Raw genomic sequence first — 21,498 nt, 5'->3', positions numbered from 1 at the left:
CACAAATCCAAACTGAAAGCTACAATAACCCAGTTTTATCTGAATTTGAAAGCAGGAAATTAGAGATCATCCAGATTTGACAAAACAAATAGAGCAGGAAGGTTTTTTTTTAACACCCTCCACCCCCAAAAAGGGCAAAGTCTAGTATGATTTGCTGTTAGATGAACTCAGAGTTGGAGTCAGAGCAATTTCTCTGAAAAAGTATTAATGAACTTAAAGGCAGAAACTCATCATTTTATTTTCATTCTGAATGAGATTTTTCAAATCAAGTAATATTTTTTTCAAAAACTCATGGGGGCAGTTGTGCCACCTGAGTGGGTCAACTGAGCCACAGGTTGCAGAAACGATCCCCGGCTCCTGCGATAGATTTAAATATCTCGCCCAAGGATACTTAAAACCCTTATTTACCCCATTGCTTTGCAAGTATTACTGCATGTGTGAGAAAGTTAGGTAAAAGAGCTTTTAAAAACACTGTATATGTGTGAGATCAGGTAAATGAAATTTGTCCTAGAATTATATAGAATATATAGAATTAAATAGTTTTGAAATGAAAAACAGTGACAATAAAATAATAATAATAATTCTCTTACACAATGTGGATAATGTAAGAGTAAACTTTATCAGATTTTTTTCTTTTGCATTTGGAAAGCCCATTGGCTCCTGACATTATACAGTAACACTGATATGCAGCTGATCAGCCAGGTAATCTTCAATGTCCAGAAATTTAATTTAACAAGTTTGCTGATGCTCTCTTGAACAATACAGAACACTATGAATGGTATAGTCAACAAATGTCAAAAAACAGTCCAGGGTACAGATGTGACAGCGATATGATTAGGGTTTAAGTTACAGCACAAAACAAACTTGATGGGCAGAGGAAGAGGAGAATGAAGTACAGGAGAAGATCCAGGCGGGAAATGCTGGAAGAAGAGTCGTATTAATACTTGTTTTTGTTGTAGTATAAAACTGTATTGCCCGCTTTAAGGGTCATCCTGTTTGTGGAGCAGACTGCTGGTTCACATCAAGGTCCAGCACACTGTAACTTGGAATTTCAACTGCTGAAGCGAATTCCATCTTTTAAAAGATGTACTTCCTTTAAGAAAAGAAAACGAACACAACAGTTTATGGACAAATTCTAGTTTGGGGTGAAATTGTGACAAATGTGACAATGACAATTCCTCACAACTGGGTTTTGACCATATAAATTTAAAAAAAAAAAGCTTTTTAATTTTGCTGTCTAAAACCTATAACACTTTTTATTTTTTTTAGTCACTGGAGAAACAGCAACAAGTAGCACGATGCTTCTCTTTGGCCTCATGGTGGCATTGTTGTCTCACTGTCACGCTGAATAAGAACCAGATGTTAAAAAAAAAGACAGACGACAAATAAAATTAAAGAAGTAAAAAATGAGTCCCTACACAGACTATTTCAGTAGTGTATTTCAGTTCCCCTGAGTTACTAATGCACACATGCTTCAAAACTGCTTTTCTGTAACTTGCCTCTTTCGGACAGTGAACTTGCTGCTTGTGTTTCCAGGAAGACCATGACATCTGAAAAGCTGATAGAGGCAACAAGGATGCTACTTTTTCCCTACAGCTCATCTTGTAAACTCACACTAAAATGTTGTTATGACCATAATCAGGTGACTGTGGGATTTCTCTGTGTTTTGAATGAATACCTAACATGCTAGGATTCGAAGTTGACAGTTGTCGAAGTTGATTTGGTCAGTGACAGTTACTGCAGTTATCAACCCAAGTTTAACCATTATTCCAAGTGTTGGTGGGAGTGGTTTGTTTGGTTGTTGTTTTTTTCACTTTGGAATGGAAACAAACAGGTTTCATTTTAGTAGAAAAGAAAAAATGTGATACAAATGAACTCATTATCAACATTCTATTCGATGCTTTCTAAAAACACAGTACCAGTACAATAAAAAAAAAAAAAAGTTCAATAAATATGGGAATCATTTTAAAACTTTTTTTGTAAAAATGCAATCTTTGTGTGGTTGACCAAAGTAGGTATTGCAAAATTTAATAGAAAACTGGATTGTAATAGATACATTTAAGAAGGGGAAATAATTAACTTAAATCTGAAAAACATCTAAACCTGGTCATGTGTTCATGTTGAAATTGTTTTCAGACATAAAGCTCTGAATCTCAATTTTTCAGCTCCCTGCTTCTTCCCTGATTTCTGTTTTTGTTATGCCTCCTGCATTCGATATGCTGTCTTAACACTATCCTAAACTGGTTTTTATTCGGCTATTCCTAATGTATTCTACAAGTAAGAAAGGTAAAATTGTGGAACTTGATTCTCCTGATATTCTCCAGATTTTATGTTTAAAAATAGCTTTAAACAAATTTACAGCACGATTTTGCAGAGGTGCTCTGTGTAAGAGTCTGTTTTGCTCACATGAGGCATGTTTCAAACTCAAATTCTGTTGCATATAGTCAGAGCTTTTTGAGTTTCAAAATCTGAAAGTGTAGCTTTCTTGTCTAAATTTTATGGACTGTCGTGGAGGGCAACAGTTGGGCTGTGTTACTTAATGCATGTATATGTGATATGTTTGGTTCGCTGGACTTTTTTGATAAGCAAAACACAAAGCCTATTTCAGGATTATTCTCCTGTACTGAGAGTAGTGAATACGAGTCAGCACACAGTCTTTGACCAGCAGATGTTCTCTGGTGGAGATAAGGATCTAGACCCTCCGTTCTTGTCATACTTCTTATCAGCCACCAGTGATCCAGCAGGCTTGTGCCTTTGTTCAACTTCATCCTGTGTTGAGCTGCTTTCGTCCCCATCTTCCTCTTCATTGTCACTTCTTTCATCTTTGGTTAGCTGAATGAAATGATTACAGTAAAAATACAGAATGAAAAACATGATGGGAAAATCAACAGAAAAGGAGACTGTATTTAGAAAAAAGCCGCCAAAGAGGACAAAATGTCTACTTGAAAGCAGATTTGAAATCTGAGATGCAGCAGAGAACTCTGGGTGGCAGTTTGGCTTCCTTTCAATGTAAAACACAAAGCTTTGTTGAGCATTTTGAAGCCTGAACATTAACATTTTGCTCATCACAATGCAGGTTTTTCAACAATGTAGTGACATATTTGGACGAAATGATGCATTTTAAAGTTATCACGTAAGAGTGATCTGCATTTATAGGATGCAAAGAACCACATACCTGCTATTTAAAAGATCCATTTTTGCTAGGCGTGTGTTGGTTTGAGTTACTAACTAACCTTTTGAACCATGTTTGTGGTATGTTTGGAGTATTTCAGTGAAAATTGCATGTTTTATTAGCTTTCTTACATCACTGGGAAACTAGGTCAGTAAGGTACTTAAAAACTACTTGATGGTCTGGCCTTTACCTGAGTTCTTGAAGGCTCTGGATGTTGTAGGGCTGTCTTGGTTGACATGCCTCTGCAACATCGCAGAGTTCGTTCATTAGTCAAACTTTGAACGCAGGGTACATGTTTTAATTCTGGTTGGGGAACATTGGGCCAGCTCTTTATCATCTCAAGGACATTCGAGTTTGCCCACCCAGTCCACATGTATTTTATGGCCCTCTGAGTATCCTGTGGGTGTTCTTTAGGAGTGTGGGGTGTAAAGAGAGACGTGGATAAATACTGTCACAGCAGACTTACTGTGCCAAACATAAATTTCCTGATCATGCGTAGAATGAGGTAGGCCCAGAAAATGTGCAGACAAAGCAGGACCACCAGCATTGTGTTAAAGAAGTAGTAACCAAAGAAGGCAGGGTAATAGAGAACAGGGTAAACCCAAGTACAGTGGATCAGCCTGAAACACAAGCATATCAAAACTGTAAAAATCTGTTACATACTAAATGTAATACATTTATAGGAAATCTGCTTGAGTATGAATGAACAAAGACAAATAAACTTAGTTCACTGGTTACTTTAGACTTAATTTGAAGAACAAAAACACACAACTTAAGTCTTATTTATCGGCTTACCAAAATGGAAAGATGATCAGCCGTGTTACCATAAACACTATGGCAAACAAAACAAAGAGAGTCTTGCAGGTTTTCTCCCATTTGGCATAGTTGAATAATTTGGCAGACTAAAAGAAAAATGAGTTTTACCATTAATTAACGACACACATATACACACAGCAGGTTTTATGTAGGATAAAGACCCTACAATATTAGAGACAAAGTCCCAACAATCAGTTGACCCGCATGAGAAGGCACTTGGTGACAGCGAAGGAAAAACCCCCTTTTAACAGGAAGAAACCTCTGGCAGAACCAGGTCAGCCATCTCCCACGACTGGTGGAGAGTGAAAATATGTGGCACACCACAAACTAACAGAAACAGGTATTGGCACTTTGCATGTTTTATCTGTTTTCTGACAATTCACAAGAGAAAACTTCAAAAAGTGTATTTTTGAAAAATATCACCATGTGGTCATTGTTCAGAATACGTTACTGCTTAGGTGAGGTCTCATTTTTACCCATGCTGCTCGTTTTTGAGTTAAGATTCCTTTCATTTATCTGCAATACCAGGTGGATTTATTTTGAACTGTAAGCAGTGTCCAGTTACTAAAGGTTAATCTATACCTTCTAACTAATGACATTTGCAATCCCCACATGTTAGAAAAAAACAGACAAACATGTGGCCGAGACTGACCTCTAGGAAAACATCGGAAGCATCATGGATAAGCATAACCAGTGTTCCTACACGGATGTAGTTGGCACACCAGGAAAAGGATAAGAGGACCAGAGTGGCCAAGTGGTGGATGATTTGCTCCTTAAAGTCCTGATGGAGATAAGAAATACACAAACACACAAAGAAAACTCCAATCAACACAGAGAGTACAGTTTCATCACAAATCATGTTTGCATATTAACAAAGGTACATGTTGTTAAATGACAGAAGGACATAAAGCAAAGCAAAGAGAGAGAGAGAAAAATACAGAAAGTCATGACGCAGAAAACAGCGCTGACTCTGCCAAGTTAAAATAAATAAATAAATAAACATTTCTAACGTTATTTACACTTTTCATAATAGTGGAACAAGTTTCAGAATGCATCAATTATAATAATACCATTAAATATAAAAAATACCATAAAAGACAGGAAGAATTTTTTTTCCATTTCCTGCATTCTAATAGTTATCTTTGTATACTCCAACAGAATCTAATTATCAGGAGGCAAGGTTATTATCGTTAACGAAAACTAACGAAATAACGAAAACTAGAACTAGAACGAATCATTTTCGTTATCGGAAATAAAAATAAAAACAAGACTTTGCAAAAAAATGAAAACTAACTAAAACTGTAATGAGTGTTCACAAAACTAACTAAAATTAACTACATTTATAGCGAAAATGTGTTTAGTTTTCATTGATGTGTGTGTGTCATACAATAGTCTAGGGCAGGGGTCGGCAACCTGCGGCTCCGGAGCCGCATGCAGCTCTTTAGTGCTTATACTGCGGCTCTGCGTGGTTTGGGAAAATAAATTAGAAGTATTTAGCTGAAGTGTATTTTATTTATGTTAGTTCTTTTTTAACTTGTAGTTCTAAATTGGAAGATTATTGTGATATTGAAATATAAAAATAAAATTATATTCTATTATTTTTTCATCGCTCAAAATAAGCGTCACACTCGTGGAAGCCGGTGTACGAAACGCCTGCATTTATCGAGACTTTCAACCCCAGGTAGGCCAGTTATGGCTCTTCGAATCCACATTATGTCAGCAGCTCCACCGTGAACTATGTTAAAAACAAACACCGCTCACGCCTCACAGACGACAGCTTACAGTCCTGCGTAAAGATGAAAGTGACTTCGTACAGCCCCGATTTGCAGACGCTGTGTGCAGAGGTTCAGGAGCAGAAGTCCCATTGTAAACATATCACGGCAGACCCGACGATGTTTGCATGAACAAGCTTTTCAGCATCTCTTTATTGACCACTTTTCACACACGGTTGCTGTACGCACACAGCCGGCTGTAGCTTTGCAGCTCACAGCCCGACACACACCAACACAACAGCATAGATGGCGCAGACGTTAAGGCGGCGAGGCGTGATTGCGGGTGCCGCTCAGGTGCCTCCGCCTCCCCTGCTGCGGTGCTGCAGACCACGCCCCGCCACACACATTAACCAGGTAAAATACATATTTAGGCAGAATTTTGCAAATATCTATTTTTCATTTTTTAGCTGCAGCAGTCAGGTGAAGGCTCCAAAAGCCCAAAGGCAATATAAGGGTGGCGGCTCACAACAGTTTTTGTTTGCTACATGGATCATTTTAGTTCCTTTGGTTATATTTCTTTAAAGGTTCAAAATGTGTTAATTACATAAATAAAATGTAATTTTCTCTGTAGCACTTCATGGATTTCATAAGCAACACACCTTAGTTGTTCACACAAAGCATGAAGGTAAAAAACGATATATACAGTGTTATCTTCATTTTAGATGTCAAAAAGTATTTGCGGCTCCCAGTGTTTTCTTTTGCGTGGAAACCGGGTCAAATGGCTCTTTGGGTCTTAAAGGTTGCTGACCCCTGGTCTAGGGTGAAAATGAAGTGTAGTAGGTTTTTTTCTTGCTGTGTCTCATTATGCCAGCAGGTGGCAGTATGTTAGTCGAATCCAATTTCGGATTACTTTGAATATGACTGTGTTTTAGATAAAGCAAGTGTCTTGTAGTGGAAAGAGACAAATTATGCGGGACATTTCTAAAGGGAAACAAATCCCACAAACCTTAAAGTGCACTTGAAAAGCTCGCACAAGAAGGCTAACCTAGCTTACCTTGAGAAGGTAAGGGAGCACACCCAACCCTCATCCCCAGAAACAGAAGCTAACCCCAGGCAAGGCAGCGTGATACATCCCAAGACAACTCCAGAAAAACCATTAATGCAGTGCTTCCAACAGCGAGCCGATGGCTGCTGGTTGGTCAATTCGCAGGAACATCACAAGTGAGAGGAAGTGTTGATGAATGTGTTTATTGAGACTGGGATATCTACACAACTGTGTGAGTCAATTGCCTTCAAAAAGTTTAGCAATTCACTTGAACCAAAATTACGAACACCCGGTGCTGCAAAAGTTAATAGTCTCATTGGGGCCAAGATTTATCTTTTATAGTTGCCTGGTATCAGTGGTTGTTCATCTGCCCTATTTTTTTTTTTTTTTAAGAACCCAGAGGTTCCCCATAGGTGGGAATGTGAGTTGTCTGTCTCTGCGTGTTAGCCCTGCGACAGACTGGCGACCTGTCCAGGGTGCAGGGTATGGTAGCTGGAATAGCAACATACCCAAGGATAAGCAGAAGAGCATGACTGATAAGATGAAACTGGGATTTTGTTACACTTAATTGTTGCAAACACGACTAAAACTATAACTGAAACTAATCAAAACTAAACCGAAACTAAGGATTTTCCAAAAAATAAAAACTAAACTAGCAAACAAATGGTAAAAACTAATTAAAACTGATATAAATTTGAAAATCTGAAGTCAAAACTAAATAAAAATAAAAACTAATGAAAATTGCAAAACTATTAAAACCCTGTCAGGAGGTTTCATGTATTAGAAAGAAAGGGAAACTTCTTCACATGCCTGATCACAATAGGTTAGACATGTTTTGTTTTTGTTTTGTTTTTTTTATCTTTCTCTACAACAGGTAGCATTGATAAGACAACTCATATGTCTTCAGAAGGGCTATAGTGTGTACTGGAAAGAAAGGGACCAAGCATAGATTGAATAAATGCTTGGACTGTTTTCTTTGCCATGTTGCTATGACTGATCAGTTAAAGTAGTTCTGTACCCAAAATGCCAAGATTATATCAGTCCATCAGTGTGGCTGGATATCTGTTCTCACCAAGCCTGCTGTTTCTATGAAGGATAGCATTTTATTTTCAGTTGAAGTAAACTCTTTAAAATGCAGACAGTAAGACACAGAAAGTAAGGTTTAATTGTTTGTTTAGCTTTCATGTATGCCCACTCTCTTCTGTAAGATTTTCCTTTCTCTCACGATCATTTCTTAGTACTAAGTGTGTTCATTTTGTACAGATAGCGATTCAAATAATTCCATTAGAATGTCAGTTAAACATCTGGAATATTGATTTGGTCAGTAAGGTAGTAAATGGGGTTGTTAATCAGTTTTAGCTTCTTCGGTTTCAAGAGGAGCAACAATGAGACAACCTCCAAAACAATTCAATTCAATAAAACTTTATTGATCCTGAAGGTTGACCCCGAAGGAAATTGGGTAAACAATGGTATTACAAGTGGAGGCTACTGACATTTTTCCCTCCACATCTGTTCGGATTGTTTTTTCACTGCTACTTCCTTTTGGCTAGGATAAGTATCACTACTGGTAGCATGACGCAATACCCTACAGAGGTTGCACAGATATTTCAACTCATCCAGGATGGCTCATCAATATGTACCATTGGCAGAAGGTTTGCTGTATCTCCTAGCAAAGTCTCAAGAGAGGAGATACTAGGAGATAGGCTGTTACTCTAGAAGCCCTGGACAGGGCCGTAGAAGGTCTTCAACCATCAGGAGGTCCAGTATCTGCTCTTTTGTGCAGGGAGCATGAAGAGCATTGCCAGAGTCCAACAAAATGACCCCCAGCAGGCCACTTGTGTGTGTCTCTGACCAGACAATCAGAACCAAACTTCATGAGGGTGGCCTGAGGGCCCTGTGCTCACTGCCCAGCACCATGGTGCTCGATTGGCATTAACCATACAATACAAGAATTGGAAGGTCCTGCACTGGTGCCCAGTGTTTTTCACAGATTAGAGCAGGTTCATGTGACAGACATGAATGGGTCTGGAGAAGCAGTGGAGAACACTACCTGAGTGGAGAACACTACCTGAGCTACCTGTAACATCGTTCAGTATGACTGGTTTGCTGGTGGATCAGCGATAGTGTGGGGAGGAATATCCATGGAGAGACAAACAGACCTCTACAGGCTAAACGGTAAATGGACTAGTTCTTATATAGCACTTTACTACTCTGTCTGAGCACACAAAATGTTTCATGCAACTTGCCTCATTTATCAATTGACACCTATTTATACAAGCACTTTTTTCTATGCTTTATTTCTCCACTGAAGTGCTTTCTATCTAACATTCACACACATTCATACTCATGTGGATGCATCGGAGAGCAACCTAGGGTTAGTATCTTGCCCAAGTATACTTGGCTTGGCAGACTGGAGCAGCCATCGATCAAACCACCAAACTTCCAAACTTCCCATACCTCCTGAACTACAGTCATGGTGCAGTAGGCCCTGGGTTCCTCCTTGTGCATGACAATGCCTGGCCTCAAATGGTGCCTGAAGGATCGAGGAATTGATACCACTGACTGGCTCCCATGCTTGCCTGACACATCTGAACTTGTGACATCAAGAAAAGATTGACTACAAAGGAGACGCTGATGGCAAGACACATGGATGAGATTAGGAATAACAAAAACCAGAAACTAGAAATAAACGCAGACCCAATAGAGAAAACTAAACTGTACAGAGTTAGCACTTAAGTCATCTCTTAGATGCAGCAGAAAGAATCACGAGTCCACAACAAACTCAAAGATCCAGAGACGCAGGAACACTGAGTACCACTTTGAGTTGCTGCAATTAAATGTTGGGAAATGGACTAGCCTGCCGCTGCCGCTTTTTCAATTTGATTCTCTGCTTTTGAATTCAGGTGTCTGTAGGCTGATCATTTTAATTTCAATTTCAACAATACAGCATCCTTTCCAACAAATTACCCAGTCTATATGAGTACGAGTCTGCTGTGTTTGCAAAGTCTTCATTTATTTTCTTGAGCAGTACGTATAATTTCATTTGTTGAGTATTGTATTGTTGAGATTCAAATATTAATATTAGCCTGAAGTTTCGAAAAAATAATATTACCTTTTTTAAGAACACTAATACTCTTTCATATTTAGAAATGGTTAAAATTATACATTACATATTATGTAAAGAAAAAAAGAAAGCAGATGAAGGAACTGAATTGAAGTTTGTGGTCTCTAAGAACCACTACTTACCTTCCTCTTGACATCAAAAGCAACACTGAAGAGAAGACAGCCATAGAAACTCATTTCCAAGATATAATACCAGTACTGAGACTCTAGCATGGTCTGCAGACAGGGAGACAAAGAGACAGATTCAAGAAGACGGGGCAAAATTATAATCAGTTATGCAGACAGAAGGTTTGTCCCATAAGGTTCTGTTTTTTTCCCCTAGACCTTATAGCTAAAAATAAACTGCAGAGGAATCTATTGTTTACACCAATTTGCAGCTTTCCACGTAAATGCTAGTACAGGTTGATGCTTCTGTTAAACACTGAAAGAAAAGGAAATCTGAGAACTAGTAATTAAAGTCCCACATGGCAAGAAACATGCCAGGTTTACAATCCTTTCACACATTAAAGTATAGCCCTGTTTTTTCAGTTTGTACTGATTGCAAAAATAAATAAATGTATCGTCTGCTTTGTCTGAATGTCTGCTGAACTTCACATCTGTAGTGGTGTACAGAAGAGACATTACAAAAAATGTGTGATGCCCAAAAATCTATGGACCTAACCGGATGTTAGACGGACATCTATAAGTAGCGTGGGATGGATGATTGGATAATTGGATCCATCATCCAATTGGATGATGGATCCAATTATCCAATTGGATCCATCATCCAATTGGATGATGGATAATTGTTAGAATTCTGAGTTCTTTTTTTCTGAGGGTTTTTTTTTTGTTTTTGTTTTTATTGCCCTTGCCTGTGTTTTCCGTATGTTTCCTCAGTGGTTTTGTGGTTTTCTGTGTTTTTGCTCTTGATGATTGATTGATGATTATGGTATGTGGGAGAGTATGCAACAAACCTGCTTGGGAAAACCTGTCCATACTTCCCTAGTATCATAAAGCCATTCTTTCTGCAGAAAAAAAAGGTATTATATTTGTACAGGTAATGCAAAATAAAGAAGAGTGGTGAAATGTTAAGTTATAAAGAGCTGTTCAGACAAAAGCCTAATGAGTAAAGAGACTTAATCATTTAACCATCACTGCCTTGAGTTGGAAAAATGTTGAAATGGTTATGTTACTTACATCATGCAGTGCTACCATTCCTCCAATAAATGCAGACAGGTAGAAAACAAATCGCCAGCTGTTGGAACACAATAAAGTCGTTGTTAATATCAGAATAATCACAAATACACACACTCACAAAAGCAAAGCGTAGTAACCTGGCCTCTGTGAATTTCTTCAGAACTCCAGGGCGGTCCTGTCTGCGTCTTCTTCTAAACCAGCGCTCCACTTGTCTCGTGGCCAGACTGCTTTTCTTAGACAACCCATCAATGTCAACCTGGTATTAAATACACATGCAGACAGACACAAAAACACATGCAGGTTTGTTTACATATGTGTATCGTGTATGTGCTTAAATGTATATCTCTAGCCCGCTCGTTTCAGATACATAAATAATGTAGTTTTGTCAAAACTGCAGGAATCTCTCAGGCACATTTGCAAACAAACTCTGGAAAGTGCGGAGTCACACTTCAGGCTGTTGAAGGTAATTAGAGCAGTGCAGAAATATATCCACAAGCTTTGAGACATCCTTGACTTTCACTGCGAGAAACAGTAGCTTGCAGTCAGCAGAACTCCAGAAATGTATCAATGTAATTTGTCGTGATTTGGTAATCTGTTAATAATGTACATCACTTATGGAAAATGTGCATGTCCGCTGACTCAAACCAGTACAGTTTAAAACAAATATGTTATATTTGTACATTTGTTCATAATGAAGGTGGCACAGTGGTGGAGTGGTACACACTGCAGCAAGAAAGTCTATGGTTCAGATCCAGTCTGGTGTCATGTTCCCACTCTCTACGGGAACATGAGATTGCATCAAAAACATGCATCAAGAGGGAGGGGTGGTTGGTAGGTAGGAAGATGGATACTTTATTGAACACAAACACATATACAGTGGTCCCTCGCTATAACGCAGTTCACCTTTCACGGTCTCACTGTTTCGCATTGTGTTCTGCGTCCTGATCGGCTGTAGACAATTGTCAATCAATCTCGTGCCGTGTCTCCTGTGGCTGGATTTTGCACTGTCAAAGGCCCCTGTGGGTGCCTTTGGTTTCATTCTATAATACTGGACTTATTTTTCTACGAAGGTTTGAACTTTGAGAGTTTAAACAAGAGAGAAAAGTGTGAAAATGTTCGTGCCTGTCTGAGAAAAGTGTATAAAGTGTGTAGTGAGGGGTTTTACAGCCTTAAAACGTCTATAATAGCTGTAAAAAATAAAGTTGGCTACTTTGCAGATTGTACCTATCGCGGATTATTTTTAGTCCATTAGTCCACCTGCGCCTGACTGCTGTGTTACATAGATGTATAGTCCTTGGAACAAAGGACTTCCTTAGCATGTCTGTAGAGTGACAAGAGTCTGCCAATGAACAAGCTTCTCTGCTTGTTGAAGATTAAGTGTTGATCATTGTCCATGATGGACAGCAGCTTGTTCAGGGTCCTTTTCCCTGCCACCAATGTAAAGAGCCAGCTTTCTTCACAGCTTGTCCAGCTTGTCTGTTGGCATCTCTCTTTCTCTTTTGGATGCTGCCTCACCAGGACACCAGCGCACAGAAGAGAACACTGGTGATGACTGACTGGTAAAATATAAGCAAGAATTTGCTGCAGATGGTAAACAACCCCAATTTCCTCAGGAAGCTCAGCCAGCCCTTTTTTGTAGAGTATATCTATGTTCACTAACCAGTCCAGTGTGGTATCCAGACAGAGTCCCAGGTACCTGTAGGTACTGACAAATTCCAATTGATACAGGTAGTGCAGAACGCCTAGCCCTGCGGAAGTCTACCTTACGTCAGTTTACAAAGTCCAATCAAGCTCCTATACTCTCCCTCCTGTCCATCCATGATATACCCAACTATAGCTGTGTTATTAGAAAACTTCTCCATGTGACATGTTGCAGAGTTGTAGCTGAAGTCAGCCATGTACAGGGCAAAAAGGACAGGAGAGAGCACTGAGAGAGCATTTTTAGGTCACCAATGCTGCTGACCACGGTCTCTGAGGTGCAGTCTCTCAGCCTCACAAACTGTGTGAGGTTCACTATTGAGGATACCAGGAGTCCAGCCCCATCTGCAACAACTAGTCTCTCAGTAGTGGGGATTGTATAGTGTTAAATGTGCTGGAGAAGGGACTTCCAGGTCGCACAATGGAGGTAGCTACGTAGAACTACTGCTTCTGGCTCTTTTTGGTCAAAAAGCCCCTGAAACTCGAAATACTAACAAGATAAAAAGCTAAAAGTGACTAACTAGGATGGGGCTATGGTGAATGACAAACACGGCAAGGTGAAAACCAAGAGAAGGGTGATAACTATGACTGCAATGTATACTGAAGAAAGTGAAGCTAACAAAGATGGCGACATTTTGGCTAGTGCTGGGGCTAATGCTAGCAAAAAAGAATGAAATGGAGGAGAACGTCAATATTAACTTATCAATTTAAGGCGATACTTATGGAAATTAGGGAATCAGAAAAGAAAATGTGCAACAGTTTGAAGAAGTTAAGGCCAAAGTGTGCAAAACCAGCGCAAGACTCAAGGAAGCAGAGAATCATTTGGACATGGAGGAGCAGATTCAAACAATGGAGGATGCTGTTACGGAGCTATTACAACTACAATCCAAACTCAAGTGACAAATCACCGAAGGATAAAGTTGGGAATGAAGAGAAAAGCGCTCCCACTACTCGGTCCATTACTGCACGCTTTCTGAGTCATGAGACAAGAGAAATGTGTAATATTTAGAACTATTGCCTTGTCTTAATCGAGATGCAAGGAGTAGTGGTTCATGTGCAGTGTGGAAGAATTGTGCGAGGAGGACTTCTAATCTGGGGCCCCACTCCGAAGTGTGTGGCTGACCCCCTTAAAGACTTATTACATCAGGTCTTACAGACCTGAAAATCCTGTTTTATTTTCTTATTATCTGTTTGATTGTTATCTTGTTAACTGTGGTTCTGAGCAGCACTGTTTGGAGAAGCGGTATTGTTATGTTTATTTTGACAACAATGTTCCATCTTAAACACTGTTAATATCCTCTCCTTTAATGTAAATAGAATAGTCAGCCCACAAAAAGGTCCAACATACTGTTTAAGGTAAAGAAAGAAATGATTCATGCAGCCCTTCTACAGCAGATAAAGAACACAAAAAACCCTCAATATATACGCAACTACCAGGAATGGAATAATTCCTGGTAGTTGTTAGGTAGAAACTCTGCTTTTGATACAGAGTTTCTACCTAACTGTAATGACACAAGATTTCGAGAATGGACATTGAAGGGCTTCTCTTCTTATTTTACATTAATCCATTTCTTTCACAAATTCAGGTTTTCAAACTCTTCCAACGTCTCCCTCTCTATATCTATATGTCTCTGAGCTACTGTGCTGGAATATCATAAAAATGGCGGTAAAGACAGATACAATCATGCACTCGTGTCTTCAACCCAAATACGACAGACATGGTGCAATGTGCCGAGGGGTACACGACCGGCTGATGTGCCACAAACATTTGACTGTTGTCATTTTTAGGTCATAGTTCACAGATGCTACTGATTCTTTGAAAGATGAAAGCAGCAATTACTCTGAACCGAGGAAAAAGCAGGCCTTCACAGTAGATTATTAAATGAAAGAAACAGACATTATCAGTACAGTGCAGTAAAACTATGAATACACAGAGAAAAAAATAATGTTAAACATGTTAAACAGACAAATTGTGGAAGATAACAAAATGGGAATTGCTAAACTCTGTGTAATAAATGACATACTACATTATGTCAAGATTTTTTTTGTCAAGATGTTTCTATTTTTTCAGACCTAACAATACCACAGGTAAACAACATTAACATTTTGATTGTCAGGACTAAAGGTGTGTGACTTGGTTTACCTGAGCAGGATTTCGACACTGAGTAGTGTAGTAGAATTCCAAGATAGAATTTTCCTCAGCTTTCAGATAGACTCTCTGCTTGATTCCAGCAGAAACTGCAAGTGGTGTTGCTATCCATCTGAAGTACCATAAACATGAGCAAAATGAAATTCAGCACATGATGGAAAATGACATTTTAAGGAGAACAGGTATATTGGGCTGTTACTTTGTCTGTAGCCATGGCTGCGCTTTGTTTGTTAGGCCTGTGGCTGCAACATTTGTTTGTTTTGTTCTTTTTGTTTTATGTGTGTGTGCAGTAGCGATTGTGCTGGATGGTTGTGCTGGGATCAAATCTATCAGAGCCACACTCCAGGTTAAAGCTGAATTTTTCCATAGCAACACAAAATGAACTATAGTAGCAACTGCCCAACCAGAACAATAACTATATCCAGCCACAGTATCACCTGTCACAACCAGGAAGACTGGTTACAATTGTGCTTACTCCCAGCAACCACTGTTGATGGTTCACGATGAACGGTTAATGAAAAGCAAGTAAGTGAAGTGTTAACCCACCAACCCACCACCACCCACTCCTCTACTGGAGTAGGGTTAGGTGGTTTAGGTGCACAATTTGGAGCTTACCTTTCAAACAGGTATCTGATGAGTAAAAAGGCTAAGGCATAGGGGAGAGTCACATAAAGATTGGAGGCTTTGGCATAGACCCGGCCCTCTTTGTCTTCCAGGTCAGCCCATGTTAGGCCCACAGGCAACCATAGACTCTCTGACCAGAAGCATTCATACAGTGTGCCAAACATCCCTCCTCCCTAAGGGAGCCAAAAGGTTATACAAACAAAAGAGAGGCAAAGGTCATGATATTAGTAGTCATGCAGTACTATATATACACACACACACACACACACACACACACTTTCCTTTACCTTACATGGGCAGCAGTATGGTAAAGTGTTACAGTTACTAAAGTCTACATACAGATCTGTTCAGAAAACAAATATTGACTTATTGATCCTTTCCCTGAGATCATTCCCACACTTTTTCAACAAGGCCTCTGTAAATACAGAAAGAAAGAGTGCTGAAACAGGCAAGGAGTGCCTCACTTGGCAACATATAATTACATTTGAAAGCACTTTTTTAATAAAGTCCAAATAAAGTGATGATAATCACATAATAAAATAATGTGAATTTCAAAGATAGCTCTGTAATTCTGAAAAGGACTGTGTAATCTACTCTTCTCTACTGTAGAAGCTGAATAGTTGATTTCAAGCCATCACCAAATGGTTTCATTTCATTCAACAGTGTTTCATAACATCTCCGTTTAGAGCTGGCTGCATTCACAGGGATCATTTTAAGAAAGCTTCAGTGCCAGCTTATTCTGATGCTGAAACTTTGTGCAACACAACCCTCTTTTAATGTTAGCCTGCACAAAACCTTTCAGCAGAAAGCCCAGCTTAACAGAGAGAGTTGATAACTAACATCATACCTGTTATATCCTACTGGGTTTTTCAGGTAAAGCAAATAAAGCTTGGCTATTGACCTTCCTTGGCAGGATACTCCTATGAAGATCAACCTTTCACAAAGAATACGTTGTTGACTGTGTCAATGCACACGAACCTACTGTAGATTTACTTGCATCACATTTATCTTTACAACAGTTCCCTGTAGCCATATTAGCACACTGTTAAGGAGGCTTCGCATTATAACCCCCAGTCAATAAGGGGACAATAGTTTTCATTACGGTTGTTACTTCCTCTATAAATACTTCAGCTGAAATCTACTGAGAATTGATTCGGTGGGCATGACATGTTCACCCTGCATGCTACAAACACATATCTCTAAATTTGCTGTTTTGTCATCAACGTGGAGTAGTTTTGAATACTTTAACACATTTATAATGTAAGAATATGTATTAAATGTGCAGAAAAGTAAAAAGAGTAAAATAATGTCAAAGTAAAACTAAATGAAACTTTTAAATCACCTGCCTTTGTTCACCCATTAGCTCAGGCTTTACGTATTCACGGCATATTTGGATATATTCTCTCAGCTGGTCTGTTAGCTGTTTGTTTAGTGTTTCAAGTGACATTAAAGGAAATTTGCCTCTAGTCAAAGTATCATTTCACAGTCATAGCCATTACCCTTCTTCATAGATGCTGGTTTTATAAATGTGATATGCTATACAGATCCTTTAAGTGACCTTAGACAAATATAGCTTCTTAAACAGCTTTTTTATTATTTCAAGGAGGCAAACCACATAACTCAGATTTACTGTGATCTTGCTGAGAACAGAGAATCTATTCATTCCAACTCAGCTGTTACAAACCACATCACTAACTGCAGAAAAGCCTGGATCAAATATCTCCTCCTGCCCACAGTTCTAGTTTAAACACAATAGATATCTAGCAAAAACTTGGAAATATCACTCATATTCAAAGGAAGACACGCAATTTGCTTGCTAGTCACATTTCAAGGTCACAGTAAAACAAAAGCTTACCTTTTCACAGCCAGATAGAACAGGTAAGGGAACTTTTCCACATCAGCTGACTGCTTGTGTTTGCTGTGGAATATGAACACAGATGGGAAAGTCCTACGTTGCCCCCACCCCATCCCCAAACACACTCACACACCTTACCACCCCCACCATATGACAAGCAATCAGCCACTCTTGTCTTTGTTTGATATTCTTTAGGGTCACACCCACCCGGCGACAATTATCTGGGAAGGGCTTTCAGGAAGTGGAGGTAGGCTAGTGGATTGCCACAACACACAGGCTTTTTTTTTCTCTTCTCTCTGCCCTCAAAGGATCTAATAACATTGTTTGTACTGTGCTCCTGATAAAATACAAAAGACAAGTTCTCTGACAGAACAAACCCTCCAGGAATAGACACTGGAAAATGTAAAAATATCCCAGATACTGTATATAATAGACATATTTATACAGTATCATAAGAAAGACTAAAGAAAGAAAGAATATTTGCTAAAGTTTACCTATGTTTTATTTTTAAACTTTAGGGTGTGTGTGTGTACAGACGGAACAAATAGCACTGGGACTCTGTACTAAGCTAAAACCAATAGAGAGCTTTGATGAGACTCTAAATTAATCATTAACATAACATAAAAATGAAAAGGTACCTAAAAGTTCCTATTAGGACCAAATACAATGAAACAAACACCTTTAAACATTAAGTCTGTGCAAAAACACCCATATGTTCATGTTCTGTTAGGGAGGTCAGTACACACATACAAACATATTAACAGAGCAAGTTAGTCTTGTACAAGACTTCCACTGAAGCCTGAGGATGGTATATTAAAACTTTTTCCTAAACAAAGAGGTGTTTTGTAACCATAAGTTCTGGTTTTCAGCTAAAGAGACATCACTGGTTTTTGAGGCAATTGTTGCTGAGATTTGGCGCTATATAAATAAAACTGAATTCAATTGACTTTATTCCAATTTACATATACAGAAGATAATATCCCCTGGCCATAAACCCACAGCTCATTTCCTGAGGATATTATTTGCTTTTTATTCATTTGTAGCCATCTCATATGATCTCATTCTTCGTTTTCCTACATAAACATTTAGGATAACAACGGAAAATGTGGTGGCAAGCTAAAAAAAAATAATTTTTTTTTAACATTCAGATGACTCTTAAAAAACTGAGTCTCTTTTTACCCTAAGGATACAAAATGCCACCATCCTAAAAACTGCTGTAAAAATATTATATAGTCAGGTTTTTCTACAGGGTGGGTCATTTATATGGATACACCGTAATAACATGGGAATGGTTGGTGATATTAAAGTCCTGTTTGTGGCACATTAGTATATGTGAGGGGACAAACTCCTCAAGATGGGTGGTGACCATGGTGGCCATTTAGAAGTCGGCCATCTTGGATACAACTTTTGTTTATTCAATAGGAAGAGGGCCATGTGACACATCAAACTTATTGAAAAACAATGGTGTGCTTGGTTTCAACGTAACTTTATTCTTTCATGACTTATTTACAAGTTTCTCTTTGTTCACAGCCATTGACATGTCGAAGAGGTTAACACGTGAGGAGCGGATCGAAATTGTGTTGATATCTGGTGAACGCAGTAACCGGGTCATTGCAGCAGATTTCAATGCAAGACACCCTACGAGACCACCCATCTCCCATGCTACAGTCAGCAAACTGCTTGCTAAGTTTCGTGAAACTGGTTCAGTGTTGGATTTGCCAAAATGTGGACGCAAGAAAACTGTCACTAATGAAGAAACATCAGTGGCTGTCCTAGCTTCATTCAGCAAGAGCCACAGCGTAGCACTCACCGCATGTCACTGGAGAGTGGCATTAGTCGAACATCCCTTCGGCGGATATTAGCTACTCACAAATGGCACCCTTACAAACTCCAGCTACTGCAGCATCTCAGCGAGGATGACCCAGATCGGCACACAGAATTTGCAGAATGGGCAAAACAAAAATTGGAACAGGGCCCTCAGTTCATGCAGAAGATTTTGTTCAGTGATGAGGCAAACTTTTATGTGAATGGTGTTAACAAACAAAACCACCGCTATTGGTCTGACACTAACCCACATTGGATGGATCCCTCCAAGACTGTTGGAACAACAAAAGTGATGGTTTGGTGTGGTATGTGTTGATGTGTTTCCCTCTTTATGCACTGAAGCTGGCACGTTCCCTGAGTTTTTCCAGCAAGATGGTGCACCACCACATTATGGGTGCCAGGTCCGAGCATTCCTAGATGAACAGTTTCCTGGAAAGTGGATTGGTCGTCGTGAGCCAGTTGAATGGCCCCCAAGGTCTCCCGATCTGACCCCCTTAGACTTTTATCTTTGGGGTCATCTGAAGGCAATTGTCTATGGTGTGAAGATACGAGATGTGCAGCACCTGAAACTACGGATACTGGATGCCTGTGCTGGCATTTCTCCTGCGGTGTTGCTATCAGTGTGTGAAGAGTGGGAGAAGAGGGTTGCATTGACAATCCAACACAATGGGCAGCACATTGAACACATTTTATAAGTGGTCAGAAACTTGTAAATAACTCATGAAAGAATAAAGTTACGTTGAAACCAAGCACACCATTGTTTTTCTTGTGACATTACCAATAAGTTTGATGTGTCACATGGCCCTCTTCCTATTGGAAAAACAAAAGTTGTATCCAAGATGGCCGACTTCTAAATGGCCACCACCCATCTTGGTAAATGGCCTGTATTTGTATAGCGCTTTTCTAGTCCCTAAGGACCCCAAAGCGCTTTACACAACCAGTCATCCACCCATTCACACACACATTCACACACTGGTGATGGCAGCTACATTGTAGCCACAGCCACCCTGGGGCGCACTGACTGAGGCGAGGCTGCCGGACACTGGTGCCACTGGGCCCTCTGACCACCACCAGTAGGCAACGGGTGAAGTGTCTCGCCCAAGGACACAACGACCGAGACTGTCCAAGCTGGGGCTCGAACCGGCAACCTTCCAATTACAAGGCGAACTCCCAACTCTTGAGCCACGATTGAGGAGTTTGCCCCCTCACATATACTAATGTGCCACAAACAGGACTTTAATATCACCAACCATTCCCATTTTATTACGGTGTATCCATATAAATGGCCCACCCTGTATTTTCCAAGTCATCAGCATGCTGCGCTAGTTCCTCTACCCACTTCTTCAGTGATTGGAGCTTGCCCAGGGTCACCGTCGTGACACCTGCCATAGCAAAGATCCGGGCGTCCGCTTCCTTTATGTGCGTCTCATGGTCCTCCAGTTGTTTCCCTTGTGCTTGTAAATAGCAGGGAGACCCGGCTCGAGTTTATCTTCAATGACTTCACAGAGGTTCACAGTTACTTCCTGAATCACCTCACAAACTAATGGATGTGTTCCAATATTCAACTCTGCATCAGTTCCCATGCTAGTTCCCTCATTTGCCTCTCCGCTCTGCAAGTTGGGGTCGCCCACAGTGTTGGGTATTACAGCTTTCCTTCACGGCATGTTGTCAGACTGTCCCAAAAAGTAGCTGCTAATGCTCATCCCAGGCTTACAGATAATAAATGTCACTGTAGTAACTTGTAATAAATTGCATTTATAAAGTTGTGAGTGTAGAATCAGCGAACTGGTGTACTAGCACTCCCTAGTACAACCTCACTTCAAGCTGCCATCTTGAAAACCAATGACCAATGGTCTTTTAAAACTACTTCAGCCTGAAATATAAATATCAAATATTAATTATAGTTTTTGGATTTTACCCTTTAAAGAAGAAGAGTTTTGCCCTGTAAACACCGTCAAAAATGAGCATCCCTACATAAGCTACTAAGTGTTTCCCATTCAAGGTTTTAGCATGGCCACAATTTGCTGCAGGATTTCATCCATCAGCAGCAGTGCAAACCTTTGGCTACTGGGAGGTAGTAGAGCATTGCAGTCTTTGTTGAAGACCAAAATATGGGGATAAGGAGTCCATCCTGTGACTGCTTCAACCATCTTTTTCACTCTCACCTTCAGATGAGTCAGAGTTGGACTCCAGCTGGTCTGTTTCTACGTCCGAGGCCTCCTCCATGTCAGCCCGGAGGAGTATGATGTGTCTTTTCCAGAGGCTCCTCTATGCTGTAAAGTCTTGCCATCTTCTTGCAGAGTG

General features: G+C 39.7%; 1 protein-coding gene across 1 annotated transcript; it reads right to left on the bottom strand.

Moving 5' to 3' along the window:
- Nucleotides 1-610: 610 nt before the first annotated feature.
- Nucleotides 611-17,474, bottom strand: cers3a (ceramide synthase 3a). Its single transcript, XM_084923148.1, has 11 exons — nucleotides 17,371-17,474; nucleotides 15,507-15,688; nucleotides 14,886-15,003; nucleotides 11,182-11,300; nucleotides 11,045-11,102; nucleotides 10,822-10,872; nucleotides 9,992-10,084; nucleotides 4,641-4,769; nucleotides 3,968-4,074; nucleotides 3,639-3,792; nucleotides 611-2,832 (listed from the first exon to the last, which is right to left on the bottom strand). Exons 2-11 carry the CDS (start codon nucleotides 15,677-15,679, stop codon nucleotides 2,644-2,646), a joined length of 1,191 nt encoding a protein of 396 aa, XP_084779274.1. The 5' UTR covers nucleotides 15,680-15,688; nucleotides 17,371-17,474; the 3' UTR covers nucleotides 611-2,643.
- Between the last annotated feature and the right edge of the window lie 4,024 nt (nucleotides 17,475-21,498).

The sequence above is a fragment of the Perissodus microlepis genome, chromosome 1, assembly GCF_051167445.1.
Source record: "Perissodus microlepis isolate ML-2025 ecotype Zambia chromosome 1, ASM5116744v1, whole genome shotgun sequence".
NCBI classification, from domain to species: domain Eukaryota; kingdom Metazoa; phylum Chordata; class Actinopteri; order Cichliformes; family Cichlidae; genus Perissodus; species Perissodus microlepis.
Note: the sequence above shows the minus strand (reverse complement) of the source record. Positions and strands in the feature narration are given on the sequence as shown.